General features: G+C 41.7%; 1 protein-coding gene across 2 annotated transcripts in view; it reads left to right on the top strand.

Moving 5' to 3' along the window:
• The first annotated feature begins 21 nt into the window (after window positions 1-21).
• The window catches only part of GALNT18 (polypeptide N-acetylgalactosaminyltransferase 18), a 37,759-nt gene continuing 21,929 nt past the window's right edge, over window positions 22-15,851 (top strand). Inside the window, exons 1-5 of one of the 2 annotated variants that reach the window (XM_057381998.1) lie at window positions 22-66; window positions 2,133-2,299; window positions 11,679-11,862; window positions 12,746-12,943; window positions 15,695-15,809. In XM_057381998.1, the coding sequence (XP_057237981.1) occupies window positions 2,236-2,299; window positions 11,679-11,862; window positions 12,746-12,943; window positions 15,695-15,809 (561 nt within the window). In that variant the 5' untranslated portion in view covers window positions 22-66; window positions 2,133-2,235. The other variant, XM_057381999.1, reaches the window with a different exon arrangement.

Below are 15,851 nucleotides of genomic sequence, written 5' to 3'. Positions count from 1 at the left end.
TGTGTGAGGGTTGTGCTTCTCTTCTGAAACACTGCAGGGCTCAAAGCCAGGCCTGCGCCCCGCCGGGTGAGTGCCAGAGCTCTGTCCCTCTGCAGGGTGTGTTACAGGSAGGGCAYGTGKGACAGCCACARTGGCTCATTTCTGTCAMATRTGTGTGAGGGTTGTGCTTCTCTTCTAAAACACTGCAGGGCCCGAAGCCAGGCCKGGTAAAATCCCACCAAGCATTAAAATCTCTATCTCATCTACAGTTCATGTGAGGTAGCTGGTGTTCTTCTGCTGAAGGAAGAACTTTTCAATGCAGATTTTCAKTTTTATCAGGTAATCGGGCTAAGATAGGAAGAAATTAAGAGCTGCTGTCTTTGGAAGCCCAGAACCACCTGATTAAGAGCGTAAGGCAGGTGAAATTGGGGCCCTTTAGTGGTGAAACCCATGGTTGAGGCAAGCAGCTGGAAATGCAGGAGTTCTTACAATACTCAGTTCTTTTGCCAGAGTTTTAGTGCTATTTATTTCATTTATGCCAGAATGCGATTTTCTTTTTAATGCCATGTATTTTGAACTTCTGTTTGGTATTCTGGCTGTGGACAAAATGTTACTGGTTCTTGAAGAAAGAACAATTCTTTTTCTGTTTGTGTTTTTGAGAAGTTCATRCACAGTTGGAGCTAGAGCTCATTCCCACATGTGTTCCTAAAACAACTCTTGTACCCCAAATGTTTTAGCAACATCCTTACTGTATCTTAAAAAAAAAAAAAAAGTGGAATGTATGCTTTTTTTGTTGTTTTTTAAACAAAAACATGTTTTTTTCATTGTTGGCTGTGATAYTCTTAGTGAAAGTTTTCAAAGTTTGCAGAAAATAATTTGTGCTCATAATTTATGTACATATTTGTAGAAGGTCTCAGAGATAAGCTATTAATACAGGAAATCAATTTCTTTTGTTCTTACTGCATAATTATGCTAAACTGATTTTTTTTATTGAATTATCACAATGTGGGGAGGAATATAGAAGTCTTGGGGACCAGTAATTGAAAGGAGCTTCATAATGTGTGCTGCCCTCCATTTCCCAGAGTTGTGCTTGAAATAGAGCACCAGGAGTTTCTCCGAATTTCTGGTAACCATGACAACTGCTACTTTGGCGGTATTCGCCCGCTGTCATTGAGCAGAGTGGGTTGCTGGCGGTGATTTCTCAGCTTTGTGGAGGACTGGCACAATTGTAGCTGCAAATGGCATTTGGAATGTGTGTCTGCAGTTGTGTGGGGGCACTGGAGCAGTGTCTGGGGSTTTGTGGTGTGAGAGAGAGCCCTGGGCACTGACACTTGCCCGGCGTGGTTGCCACGCAACCGCTCCATCCTCCCACTCCGTGGCTCTGAGATTGCCATCCATACCATTTCCTCTCTTCTTCTCCCCTTCAGCATGTTTTAGGCACACACCCCCATCTCTCTGTACCTATTTTTTGTTCGTTCCTATCATTATGGAATTTTATTCCTCATAAAACTTGGCAGAGAGATGAYGACAGACATATTTGTGATAATGCAGGGCAGCAGTGTATTGGAGGCTGGTTTTGTCATCTAGAGCATTTTTTTAATATTTGTCACTAATGTCTTGCAACAGTGTATTTTACATTTATCTCAAACTTAGCTGAATTGACAGAAGAAAAAAAAAACCACCAGTATTTAAAGAAGCAACTTCTTTGAACTATTTTCATTGTATTTTTATTGCCATTCAAAGTACATTCAAAAATCCCTGTTTTTCTTAATCTGATTGGTGATGTATCTTGTYAGTTTTTCATTTTTATCTTCTTTATATATTGCTATGGCTGAGAATAACAAATATTACTGTGCCTAGGGTAGGCAGCTAAAAGATAGAGTGGCTATAGATTTGTTTGCTGGACCATTTTACATCATTCATTTTTGGCTGCAAGCGTATCGCTAAGATAACAGGCACTGGTGAGTTTTCCATTATWATACCTGATTTCTGGCTGCCCTTTCTATCTTGGATTTTGTAGCAGGGTGTTCTTTTGGAGCTGTATCTTTTAATGCRCTCTTACGACTGGGGGTAGATTTATCTGAAACAGTTTTTGTTTGCTTTGTGACTTTCAGCAGCTCACCTCTTTTGTTCTCTTTGACTTTTCCCGTCAGGTGCAGGAACCTCACGTTTCCTGAGCGTCTTCCCGAGGTGAGCATCGTGTTCATCTTYGTGAACGAGGCGCTCTCGGTGCTGCTGCGCTCCATCCGCTCGGCCATGGAGCGCACTCCCGCTCACCTCCTCAAGGAGATCATCCTGGTTGATGACAACAGTAACAACGGTAAGAGCTTGTGCTTCTTGCCCCAGGGTGAATCACACCTGAGAAACCTTTCATTCTGCCTCTTGCTCCTACTGTTGGTGTTTCAAATGTTACCCGTGTGTGTTTTCTCCCTTCTTCATCTCACACTCTTGCCAGGCTGTCTGCAAGTCTGCACGWGTGGGGMRTGTTCAAAAGTGTGTTCAGAGACASAATAACTGTGTGTTTAACAACTCTGGTAGGCAGAATTGTGAATGGAACAGTAGATTAGAGGCCTAAGACCTTAAAGTTTTATCCTTAGTATTTCAGAGTGTTTTCAAGCTCATGGTTTCAATGCTTTCCTTGTTTCCACCCTGTGATTCTCCTTCTATTTTGTGTAAAATGTCTTTCTTAGACCTTTCCTTTAGATTTCCAGTTCTCCTCTCCTCATTAGCAGCATTTACCTCGCTGCTTCYCTGCTGTCTGTGCTCAGATGTTGCTCTCCATGATCTGAAGGATTGCACTGCCTGTATCTGATGGCTCAGTGCTTCCAGGGTGGTTGTTAGTGAGGCCATGCTGGGCACTATTTCCAAGTCTTATTTTCTAGCAACTTTAGAGGTGAAATTTTAATAAGCACAGAATGCTGAATTGAAATAAAAATTCTGCTGTGCTGGGGGGGTTAAGTCTGAACTGCTAAAATACAAGGAGAATCTGRGTTTATCCCCTTGAAGGGGAATGCTGAACAAAGGGCTTCTCTTATCCTTGCCATCGTGACTGCTGTTATCTGGCCATATCCCTGGAGCTAAATCCTGTGAGCTGCTGCTGATCACGAATGTATCTCAGATTTGTACAGAGAAGGAAATTATTGGGAAGCAAGTAAGTAAGTTCCCCACCCCAGGCTATGCATGTCATCATCTCTTCTGTTGACTAGGAGAGAAGGAAAAGATGCWATCCTGACTCTTCAAAGTACACACAAAACTCAGCAACTTGGTCTAGGCCTGTACCTTCAGTTTTCTCCTCTCTCTCTTATGCAACACGTGGCAATTCGATAGGAAAGAGCACAGCATTGAAACACAGCTTTGGCTGGTGGGCTCGAGCTCTACAATTCGTGCAAATTCATTTCTGCACCTTTCAAACAGGAGCTCAATCTGAGTGGCCACTGGTGCTGCAGGGCCTGAGGTCTCTGGACACRGACAAATTGGCCACAAAGCAGGTGTAAAAGAAGAGAAATATCTGGTGGAAAAAAAGTGGCTTCTAGAGTTTGAGTCTGATACTGTATAATTCACAGGCAGTTATTTTAGTGGGGGCATTGCAGAGCAGTGTCAGGAACATCAGTGTTTCTGAGAGCCTGTCACCACTGTGATCAGCTCACTAACAAATACTCTCTGTACTGTGCTCTACAAACTTGTCAAAATTATTCTTTTTCATTATTTCATACCTGAAATAGATAAGAAATCACAGGAATTACTTTATCTTTCAGGAAAACCTGTCCAGCCTCATTTTTTGTTAGCACCAGTACTGGTGCTGTACTGTATAATAATTGTATGATTTCCTCTGCCTTTTATTCAGAAAGCTTGCCTTTCTTACCCTCCAGTGCCTTAAATCCTTGGGTTCCTGGCCCCAAGCAGGGAGACAGAAATTGAGAGGAAGGTAACCTTTGGTTTGGCTGCCTTGGCTTGGTGTTACGTGTCATTTTATACAAAATCACGCTGTGCAGAGCTATAGTTAGTCTCCTAGAAAAATGCAACTCTCTACAGGATTTTATGCTACTCTCTAACCCTTTCTCTGGCATCTCTTCCCTGCAGTAGTAAATCAGATTTCTACAGTCCTCTTTATCCCATAATGTATGCTGAAGAGCTGGTAATAGGCAGATGGATGCTTGGAACAGGAGTGATTGTCAAGATGATTTATGGGCTTTCCTACTATTAGTTTAAATCTTGAAATATTTATTTGAAAACTTACTTTTCCCTTTAAAGTACTCTATTTTCTATTCTCCTTTCCCCCTTCTAGCATCGCTGAGATGAATCCTTTATATTTATGTCATTCTGTGTTTTTGTGAGTAGCTCTTTACATTGCAAGTGTTGCTGCTTGTAAGATAAGCGGGTTACTCTGGGTTTCCCTGTGATGTTACCTGAGGGGGCAAGCACTTGTTTTGTATTTGCAGGGGCTCCAGCCACTGCTTCTCACAGGCATCTGTGGTATTTTTACCCTCAAACTTTTGCCAGGAATGGCAGCTTCTCTAACTTAATGCAAGGTTTCTTTCTGTGCCACAGCCATAGACTTCACAGACAGGAATCGTCATGCTGTGTGAAGTGACTGGAAACAAAAAGTGAGCCTAGAGATCTGGCAGAGTCCGAATGGGCATCTTTTAATACATCCCAAATTTCTGTGGACCTGTATTTTGGAAAAGAGCAATGGAAGAACTAGACTTTTTTTTTTAAATTCCAGAAACAATTTAATCCAAGTCTAGAGCCAAAATCTGTACATTTGTCTTGAACAATATGTGCTATAGTATTTTATTTAATGTACTTCAAGGTATGCCAAGCAAATTATCTATGACTTTCTCAGTGCAGTTTTTCAAGTTCCCAATTATATTTCGGGAGACCTCARTTAATCTCTTTGTGAAGTTTCCCTTTTTAAAAAATAAATGTTTGGAGTTAGGAAACGGTGAAAATGCCAGTGTGTGCCATTTAAAAGCAGAAAATAGGTTCTGCAGGTCCTAAAATTTTGCTCCTTTACTTAAAAAAGCCGTTTGTATGGCTAAATGTGTGTTTTTCGCCACACCATCTTTTCTGTGGAATCCTGATAGGCATTACACTGAATTGTTTCATACATGCTGTTAGGTACATTAGTAGTAAAATTTAATCTAATGGAAGGATAAAAAGGGCACATTTCAGTGACTGTCCTTGTACTGTGTAATGAGAACAGAAGTTTTGGTATAACARGCCAAGTATCAGTGTTGATCATTTGTGTCCCATTTGGGTCTTAATCATGCTGGTGACTAAGCAACTGCACAGATTTCAGGTATTTTGCTGTAGTTTTAAGTGTCAGATCAGAATCTTTCCCATTCTCCTCAGTAGTGCTGAGGTTTTTTTGCAGAGATAATGTACCCAGAAGTTTACAATTTGTCGACATAATAATTTATTTCTTTTTGCCTTCAGATGCAGCAGAGTTTAATTTTTATTTTCAGAGAAGAGGCTTAAAAAATTTAAATGACCACACCCATGACTGCTGGTGGTTAATTAGACTTCAGAAATGTATTTAGGAGCAGGATTGCCTGAGCTGGAGMCTGTTGGCATTGTGGTTTATTTTCCCTCTGCCTTGTTGCATCCTGCCTCTCCAGGGACAGGGTGGTGACCTGTGCCACTGGAGCCTTGGCTTGGCTTTTGAGGTTTTTTTGCTGGCATTGAGCACCACTGCATTACAAAGTACCCCTTGAAGGTATTTTCAGATGATTTGAAATCTCTCTAAAAAAGCTGGTTGTGAGCCATGCTGAGTTCAGCTTCAAGAGGAGGCAGTGGCCATTAGTGTGTCCAGAGCATGCCTTGCAGCATTGAATACTACAGCAGTAATTATCATCCTCTATGACTTTTTTTCACATTGTAGTTAATAATACTGCACTAGAGGCTCAGATTTTGTAAGGTTTCTTCCTTTTCCTAGAAGCATTAGTTACGAATGAAATATTGCTGTGTGTTCAGTGTAATGATTCTCATTTTGTCCTGAGATTCCATGAATACAGCTATTGAAATGCAGTAATAATGCTGGATATCATAGAATGTGAATTTTATGTCTTGCAGCATTGGGAATTAGCACAGACTGGTGGAAAGTGGGTCAGGTGCAACTGTATCACCTGTGAGGGATTGTCCTCAAATCACTGACTGAAAAGAAACTTTTCAAAAAGCATCTGGAGCTTTTCATTAAAAAAGTATATTTCTTTGGTAATTCTTAAGAGTTATGTGGGAATTGAAGACTGTCTGATTTTTTTTTTTCCTTTACAAAAGCAGTGGTGAATAAATCTCAAGACTGCTGTTCAAATGCATGATAGGTTTCATAGCACAGCACAATTKGAAGATGGCAACTATAAAAAATCCTTTTAATAGCAATCTCCCAGGGAAAACCTTAGGTCTTGCTTTCTTCCTGGTTTGCTTCTTTTTCTTCCCTTACCTGAATGTCACCAAAGTTCCAAGACAAACAGAAACACCTGAAAACAAGGAAACAGCCAAACTTCATCCAAACCTGCATTCACATTTGGGCTGTGGTTTATGCCTCAGGAAGCCTTTACTTTATCTGCCTAGATTGATTCTCCACATTAGCTAAAGGTCTTGATGCTGAAATCATTATTGCCCATTTTTTACGCAGGGAAGCTTTCAGAAGGGTTGGCAGGAACTGACAGGTAAAGAGGGCTGTGCAATGCTGGTTAGGATTCAGATGCTAAAAAGCATTTACTTATGTACAGACCAGGAAATGTGCTCCATTGTAGATCTGAGAGCAGTGCTGGCTGTTGTTACAAACTCTGCTTTTGACTTTAGCCACGTTTAGCGCTGCAACTTGAATTAATGGAGGCGATTCTTGGAGCATATGTCTGCTGGGACTGCAGCCAGGTGTGCCAGCCACTGTGGAAAGACGGGAGAAGGAAATAACCGCAGGCAAACCCTTGTCCTCTGCCCATCTGTTCCAGCCAGCAGCAGAATTCGGAGCGTGAAGAATGTTCTTCTTACTCTGAGCATGAGGAATGTTCTTACTCAGGAATGTGAGAGAGTGGCCTGGCCATGCAGTTCAGAACTCTGCTGGAAAAAGAAATACAACCACTAATGTAAATAGACTGAGATTTTTATGGGGACTTTGTGTCCTGAATGTGTTCACCCACGGTGGCTGCAGACTGCTCTCTCCTCTTCTGAGTCCTTGTGACCATGGATTTAATCCCGGCTTTAAAGGGGAGAGTTCGCGGAGTAGGATATTAGAATGAAGTGTGCAGTGCAGCAGAGAAGAGAAGGACACTTCTGATGAATAAGGCCATCTGTCCCAATTATTCTTACCCCTCTTTTTTTTCTGATGTATCACTCTTCACACCTTTTTCACCTCCTGTGTTCATTCCTGCTTCTTTTCCTCCAGGAGTGGTCTGGTTCCTTGGTCTTTGTTCTCTCAGTCCACTTTGCTTGGACTCCCTCTACCCTGGCAGTGTGCCCTTTTTGAATGCTCATTTCTTCGCTGCCATCCCGTACAACTCGTCCTTCTTTGTGAGCTTGTGTCCTTCAGCTGGGGTCTCCCTTTTGCATGTTCTCAAATTCCTGGGTACCTGTGCCTCTTATCATCTCCTCTATCCCAGTTTTTGCTGCACTTCGTCACAAACTGCATTCCTCCATTTTTCACATCTCACCATTCAGCTTTTCCTTGCTTTCAGCCACAGTAATTAAATTCCTGCCTGAATCATCCCTCYCTGCCTCCCTTCCTCCACCCCCAGTAATATTCCATTCCTTCCTTTGTGACGTATTTTTATCATTTCCCATTTTCTTCCTTTTTCTTTCTGATGCCTCCTTTCCGTACGTGTTTTTCCATTCTATTTTTGCTTTCATTCAAGAATAATTACGTAGGATACTTTTCATTCAGCTTTTCCAATTCCCCCATGCCTGAACCCCAGACCCCATCAGACATCCATCACACAGTGGGGTTGGGATGTCATCCCTTGCTGGAGGCAAGGCTCTGGTTTTTTGTGGCCATGACTTACAGTTGTATGGAAGTTATTTCATAACCAGCATGGAGTTCTTTCCTGGGAACTATCACATTCTCCAGTCTTTGCAACTCCAGTGGAAGGTCCTCAGCCTTCCTTTTCTGGGCAGTTAGGAGAGTTCCAGTGCTGTTGGACCATTTGCCTCTCTGGAAGCTCAGAAGGTGCTGGCAGGGACAGAGTGGCCTTTCAGCAGAGCAGGTATTTAAATCCTTTGCCCAGTTCAGTCTGTTGGTGTGGCTGCAAAGGCAACATTTCAGTGTGTGTGCCAGCTGATAGCAGAACCTCTGCCACATCAGGGGGCAGCTGTGTGGGCAGAGCTTTCATTGCAGTCTCCTGACATCAGACTTTATGACTCAAGCATTCAGAAAATGCTATGAGTTGAATCTTCCCTAGCCAGCAGTGCTCAGAAGTTAATGCGTGGTGTTCTTATCTTTTATCCACCCGTGATGTGATTTAGCCCGTTCAGCCCTGATCCCCTCGCAGTGCTGCAGATAAACACCGTTTCCTGTGTCAAAAGCAGCACACCAAGTCTGACAGGACTGGCCTTTTCTCGTGGTGCCTCTGTTTTAGCTTGGGTTCCAGTGTGCCAGCTCATACTGTGCTAAATGACCAGAGGTACAAACRCACTGCCAGGGTGTTCCTGTCCTTCATCCCCATGCCTGTCCTGCCACCCTCTCATGACAAGTTACTGCTCATAGCAAAGCCTAAAATACATGAATAAATTACAGTTCCCCTTTCTAGGTGATATAAATAGCTGCACGCTGGCACTTTGGGATATTTTGGAAGAATAATTTGGGTCAGCTTACAGAAAGTAGGATCACCTGTGTCAGGTGTGATTCTGAAGCCATATGTGACCACACTTAAAGGCTGCAGTCGTGTGCACTAAGGACAGGCTTCTTCTAAGCTCTTCTGGTAGGAATGGATTCACCCTTTGTGCTTTGGGAGAGCCCTGGGCTGGTGGCATCCCGACTGTGAAACACCAGCACATAAATACTGCCTGGGTGCACTTCTCAGTACCATCACTGTGATTTTAGCCTTGAAATCAATCACTAGAGATCTCTGAGAAATTGCTTGATTGGAAAACCTTTCATACGCCCCAGCTTTCTCCCCTCCCTTTCACATTTGTCAGATTATTTTGCCTCCAAAAATGCTTGAATGGTTTCTGTTGCTAATGCTCTCAAACACGTGTCACTAAATTCAAGTAGCAGCCACTACTTGTGTAGATTTGGTTGAGCTCATAAGAAAAGTGCCAATATCTGTTGATGTCAGTGTGACACTGTGGATTGATCAGATTATTTCTTTTTGACATCTTTGCCCATGAAGTATTTGGTACAAATTGCATTTGAAATGTTCAAGTAATGTAAGCTGTTATGAGCATGAATGACTTCTTAAATTAATTCTTTCTCTTTCCTTATCAAAAGAATGGCACTTATCATTGAAAGAGTTGGACAGGGTGTGGGGAAAACGCTCTGTAGTGTCAGACAAAGGAGTTAAAGGGTTTTGTCCTATAGAAAGTCAAGAGCTAGAAATTGCCTTTGAAATGAACTTAATTAAAATGTACCTTTTCTTCTCAACCCAAGCATACTTTTCTTGAAAAGAAAAATGAATAAAAAGATAACTTTCATAAAATCAATGCTGAGTTCTTAGCTTAAAGTAGTGGTAAAACTTCCTGCCAGAACTGATAATTTCAAACACTTCAATTTCTTTGCGATAGAACCTCAAAATTCTTCATGTGTTGAAGGGTCCAAGTCATGATAACAGATTTGCCTGAGGAAGTATTTRAGAGTGTTCAAGTGTATCACTAAATGATAAAAATCAGGTAGCAAAWTATGTGAATGAATACAGATTATTCTGTGGTCACCCAATAATCTTACACAAAGGCACATTTATAGGCRTTGACAGATATTTTAAAGGCATTGTTGAATCTAAGTCTGAAGTTCGAATATAGGACATTTTAACAAAGGATATGTGAATTCTAAAAAAACCCAAATCAGTTCATGTTGGCTTTTCTTTTGGCATGCTTTTCTGTAGATAGGCTTGGCATTGAGTTTTTTGAAAGTGCTCTCAAAGTATATTGAATGGCCAAATTTTGAATTAATTGTTCTTCACTTCACTTGTCTTCACTGCTGGTAATTTCTGGGGATGTCACTGAAATGTGTTCCTTCYTTTCACACTTGAAAAGCAACCTATTTAAAGTAGTGTGCTTCAAGCAGCAGCCTGGGAAACTTTGGGGACATTTAATTTAAAACTTCAGGGAAAATGCGATGAAGGTGAATAAAAGCTAAAGTTTTCCTTTATGGTAATGCAATTAGCAAGGGAAAAATGAAGACTTAGAGGTTAGGCTGTGAGAGAGTCAGAATTTCCTGCTTGTTTTTCCTCACTCAGTTTATTTGGGAAAATGTTTTGTTTTCCCTGGGCCTCCATAACCAGAGTTGTTTTTAACACCACTTGGTGGAATCTGTTGTGAGAGTCTGGGTGTATGTGAGTCCATATGGATGGCAATACAGTTTATATGATAAAAATAGAAACCCCCTTCGTGTTCTTTGTGATTTTCACATGTGTCTGGAAGTCTGTGGGGTTTTTGGGTGAGTTTTGCAGCCAGTTTCCTATAGGACACGGCAAATCTTGCTCCCTTGACAGTCTGGTATGTGACAACTTCTGACTGGGGACCTGCATGGAGCTGAATTCTTCTGCCACTCTGGCATTTTGCAGTGGTGCTTGTGAATAAAATGGTGACTTTTTTTATTTTTTTTTCATATTAGTTTCCTTTCAAGCATAATCTGAGAGCAGTGGTAGATGCTTTTTGGTACCAACTCAAAGGACAATTTTCCTTTCATTAATTGTACCAGGGTTTGTCTGTGCTGCAGTGCGAACTCTCCAATAAGTAATTCAGAAGCATGATGARTGCTGGCTAACATGGCAGCAGGAATCATTGTTGTTTTGGTTTGGCAGCAGGGAAAACCTTGATGGAATTGCTAAGTGCTTTCAGTTCTCTCCAGATAGCTCTGTGTCAGCTGCTGCATTGTTCCTTTGCTCCTCMCTGGCACACTCCTTTGGCCCAGTGCCTGTCTAACCAGTGTTTAATGTTTCAAAAGCTGCCACCTTCCATTCGAAGCAATCTTTTCAAGCAGTACAAATACCGGCAGATTTGCATACAGTAGAAATAGAAATAATTGGAAAAAGAAAGTAAAAAAAAAAAGGAAATCAGATGTTAACAGCATTAATGTTTTATGAAGTTGAAAAAAATATTGCATAGCTAATCAAATTAGGGTAAGTTTCAGGAAGCCTAAAGATATTTCTGTGCCTAAATAGATGGTCTGTCAGTCTTACAGGTGATGAAATAATTATTCCTCATGACCTATTGCTCCTAAACTCAAGCTTTGCTCATGTACACAGAGTGGAAGGAGAACAACATGGTCTTCTAAAATGAGAAACAAGTTGCAACTTATTTGGCAGCAAATAAACAAGTTGACAKCTTCTCTGCCAGCAAATCAACAATGATTTCTGTTTTTTATTACTGATTTGTTTTTATTGCTATATAATTGATGGTCCTTCTTTTTGCTCATCTCCTTTTAGACTGACTATTTGAGAATTAGCAGCTGTGTGAAGGCTGCCCCTGTTTTGCCGAAAGAGCAGGTTTTTACATCTTGTTGAGCTGACACTTTGTGTTAACACCTAATTCTTTGCCTGGTGCAGAGGAGCTGAAGGAGAAGCTGCAGCAGTATGTTGAYGAGGTGAATGCCCACAAGGCTGGGTTCATCAAGGTGGTGAGGCACAGCAAGCAGGAGGGGCTGATCCGCTCTCGGGTCAGCGGCTGGAGAGCGGCCACCGCGCCCGTCGTCGCCCTCTTCGATGCCCACGTGGAATTCAACGTGGGATGGTATGTCCTCCTCGAGTTTTTCTGACCCAGGGACCTTTGCCCAGCCCTGGTGTTCCGTTACTGACTGGCATGTCTCTTGCAGATAGAGGGTGAGTTAGCATTCTGAACTTTTTAATGAAGATTCAGACATAATCATGGACACAAGCAGGAAAAATGTGTTCGTGCTGTGTAAYATGATCTAGATCTGTTCTTATGGTTTATCTGCTGATCTCATTGCAATGTATTTAAATCCCATTGGAAAACTACAGGTTTAAAACCTCCTCCAAAAGTGTAGGCCTTTGCCCATGAGGGCAAATGTATCTCCTTTGCATTAAAAACATTATGTTTCTTGTATGTTCTGCAGTGTAAAGAAAGAGGTGTTATTTTGGCCACTCTGCAAAAGTAARCATAACTAAAATAATGTTCAGTCTGGATTTAATATCTCTGTTGCATCTTAAGTAAAAATGATGGTAAAAAGTCAGGATCTTCTGTCCCTAGGATAAATCTATTATTAGCTCTGATCTTGATGTCCTTGACCATGTTGAGAGCCTGAAGTTATTGTTACTTGGTGGAAAGGGTATAAATGTTCTATGATATGYAGATACTCATTTCTTCCATCCACCAGCTAAAATCAAGGTTAACAATAGGTCATCTTAGAGAAAATATTGCACTGTGTCATTTTGGGGCAAATCCTGCACTGTCAAAACTCCATCTTGAATCAGGGCAGCTCTGAATGGGTAACAGCTTTAGACTGTGCTTCTGAAAAATACAGCACACACTGCTGTTTATTTGATGAGAGGACTAAGAAATCTCCAAAGGCCCCTTCCAACCCGAACTGTTCTGTGATTTCCATCAGTGCTATGCTTTTACTGATGGAATCTTAACCATTTTTTTTTTTTTTTAGGGCTGAACCAGTGCTCACCAGGATAAAAGAAAACAGAAAAAGAGTAATTTCTCCGTCATTTGATAACATTAAGTATGACAATTTTGAAATAGAGGAGTACCCCCTCTCAGCCCAGGGGTTTGACTGGGAGCTGTGGTGCCGGTATCTGAACCCTCCCAAGTCCTGGTGGAAGCTGGAGAACACMACTGCTCCAATAAGGTAACTGTGGCCTGGCTTAGGCTGGCACTGGCAATGCTCTCCCTGGCATGGCAGGGGCTGAGTGGGCTCAKTGATGTAATAGGTTTTACTTTCTGTAAAGTAAAAATAGTTAAATGTCCTTGAGCTGTTCTCYTCAGTTTTGTCTTTGACCCCTACACAGTCATCAAGAAAACTCTTGGTTCTTTAAAAAGGTTTTAAAGGAAACTTCAAAATTTTTAAGATTTTAAGATTTTTTTAAGTCGGTTTCTTGCCAAAGTAGGATGGCAGAAAAGACTGTTCAGCAGCACTGTTTAYTCCAAATTCTCCTCTGCTAATTTAGTGCTAATGGGCACAAGTAGAGTTCACTTTGCAGATCTTTGCACAATCAGAGCTGATCTGCAGCTGCACTCTTTGCCACGCTGTCACCCAGCTGTACAGCTGTCTTAGGAGCCAATGTTTGCTCACTGCCATTGTTGGATCCTTGCTTTGGGACAGTCTGGGTCTGTACCTTCTCTTCTCCTCATGCCTAGAGCGGTGTGAGGCTGCTCCAGAGCATCCCTCTGGCTCAGGGAGGGGAGAGCTCCTCTCTGCAGCTCTCTGGGATCCAAACCCTTCCTGACACAGATGCATTCCCTGCCAGGGGCCTCTGGGACCTGAGCTCCAGCTCCCTGCACCAGCTGAAAAGCAAATCCTCAAAGAGCAGTGGCAGCTATTTTTCAACCCATAGCTCTGTCTTTAGAGGCAGGCACTTCTCTCAGGTGCTGTCAACACACTCTGAACTGGCCTGGCCCATGAACAGGGCCTAGAATTGGAAAGCAGGAGATAAAAGTTAACAGGTTTGCGACAGACATATGCAAAAAGGGGTGATAATTCCCACATCATTAGAAGTGGTTATCGCTGGCAATGAACTCTATGAATGCTGTAAAAACATTGCTATAAAAACAGGCTGAGAAGCTGGGGCTGCTCAGCCTGGAGAAGGAAAGGCTCYAGGGASATTGACAGAGATTTACCTTCCACTGCCTAAAGAGTGGTACCAGGAGAGCTGGCAAGGGACAAAAGGTGGCTAGTGATAGAATGAGTGGGAATGGCTTTATACTGGCAGAGGCAGGGTTACATTAGATCCTGGCAAGAACATTTYCTGTGAGGGTAGTGAGGCACTGGCACAGGTTGTCCAAAGYAGTTGTGACTGCCCCATCACTGGAAGTGTTCAAGGCCGGGCTGGATGGGGCTCTGAGCAACCTGATCTGTTTGAGGATGTGCCTGCTCATGGCTGGAGTCTGGAGCTAAATGATATTTAGGGTCCTGTGATTATCTACATAGATTAATTATTATGRTGACTTTTAAAATTAAAAGTATTTAAACACAGAATAAAGAGCAAATCCKCTTTTCCATTTTACCCCCAAACCCTGTTCAATATGAGGACTGGGGAGTGAATGTCCTTTGTGAACACTGGACATTCAGGTTTGCTCCCTAGCCCTTTCCCTGGCACGTGTTTTATTCAGTGCAATATGGTGCATGTGTGTGTTGGGTAATTAAAACAAACAAACCAACAAACAAAGCCATGTGTGTTGATTGATGGTTTCTATCGTGCCTCCATTCTGCTTTTAGAATTCTAGCAAAGGGAAGGAGATACTCTGAGAAATACATTAGAAACAGCAACAGAAGCAGAAGTATCTTATCACAGAAGAAGCAWAGCTTTTGTGTTGATGTTAACTGGTTTTCTTTTTCATTAATAAATGTATCAGAAACAGCCTTTCATTGTTTTAGAGTGAGCACTATAGCTTTTAAAGGTATAAATATATAGATTTCTGCAGAATTGCACAAACTGTGATTAAGACACCCTATAATCTGTTTGAAAGCAGATGTCTACACTTACTGTAGCTTGAGTGTCCTCAATAAAAGCAGGGTGATTTCCCCCATCCTGCTAATTAATATCCTCTTATTACCAGAGTGCCTGATACCAGCATAATAATCAGGAAAGACATTTTTCTTTTATTTCTGCCATTGTGCATTATAAGGTAGGAGAAAAATGAAAAGGCYAAATGTCTCTGTATCCTTCTCCACTGCATCTCATAAAGGTAAAATCATACCCTCTGTGGCTGAACCCTTACCTTATTAAAATTGTCTCTGTATAGTAAAAATGGCTTGGTTCAGACCATGACATAAATACAGATTACTGATCCAGTAAAGATATGCAATGTGTTTGAATTTGGCTCAGGACAATGTTACACTAYGCTGGTAAGGGCAGACTTTCCTTGATTCTGTATTAAAAAACCTTATCTGGATGTTCCTACTCAAGAAATAATCTCTTTTTTTTTTTTTACATAAGCATAGAGACACAAGTTTTTTAGCTCTAGCTGAACCTTGCTTCTGCCTAGCCACACAGAACTGTGCATCAGCAGGTGTCCTTTGCAGTTATCACAGACAAGAGACTTGAGGGCTTAGCAAGGGCAGAGACTGCACTGGCCTTTGCCTCAGGAACCAAACTGGGGCTCCTGGATCTCTCACTGTTAGCACTGAAATCCTACCTGCTCTGGTGGATTTCTGTGTCCGATAATTTTGGCTCTATTTTCCTTCACTAGCACATATTTTACTTTAGAATTAAWGGTATTAGAAGGCAGGGTGAAATTAATCTCTTTGAGAAACACATCCTTCAGAATCTGTTTTGCTGCACCATTTTACCCAGCAATTATAAGTATAATCCTTGTCTGGATAATAAAATTCTTCATAATCTAGCTGCTTATTTTGGTTGCTGCTGGTTTGTTCTTCCAGAAGCCCTGCACTGATTGGATGCTTCATAGTGGATCGAGAATACTTCCAAGAGATTGGATTACTGGATGAAGGCATGGAAATATATGGAGGAGAGAACGTGGAGCTCGGAATCAGGGTAAGGAACATGATTAGTCAACACTGGTGTCTTACATTGAAA

The sequence above is a fragment of the Malurus melanocephalus genome, unplaced genomic scaffold (genome assembly GCF_030028575.1).
Source record: "Malurus melanocephalus ecotype Western Australia unplaced genomic scaffold, MMel_1.1 scaffold_545, whole genome shotgun sequence".
Classification (NCBI taxonomy): domain Eukaryota; kingdom Metazoa; phylum Chordata; class Aves; order Passeriformes; family Maluridae; genus Malurus; species Malurus melanocephalus.
Note: the sequence above shows the minus strand (reverse complement) of the source record. Positions and strands in the feature narration are given on the sequence as shown.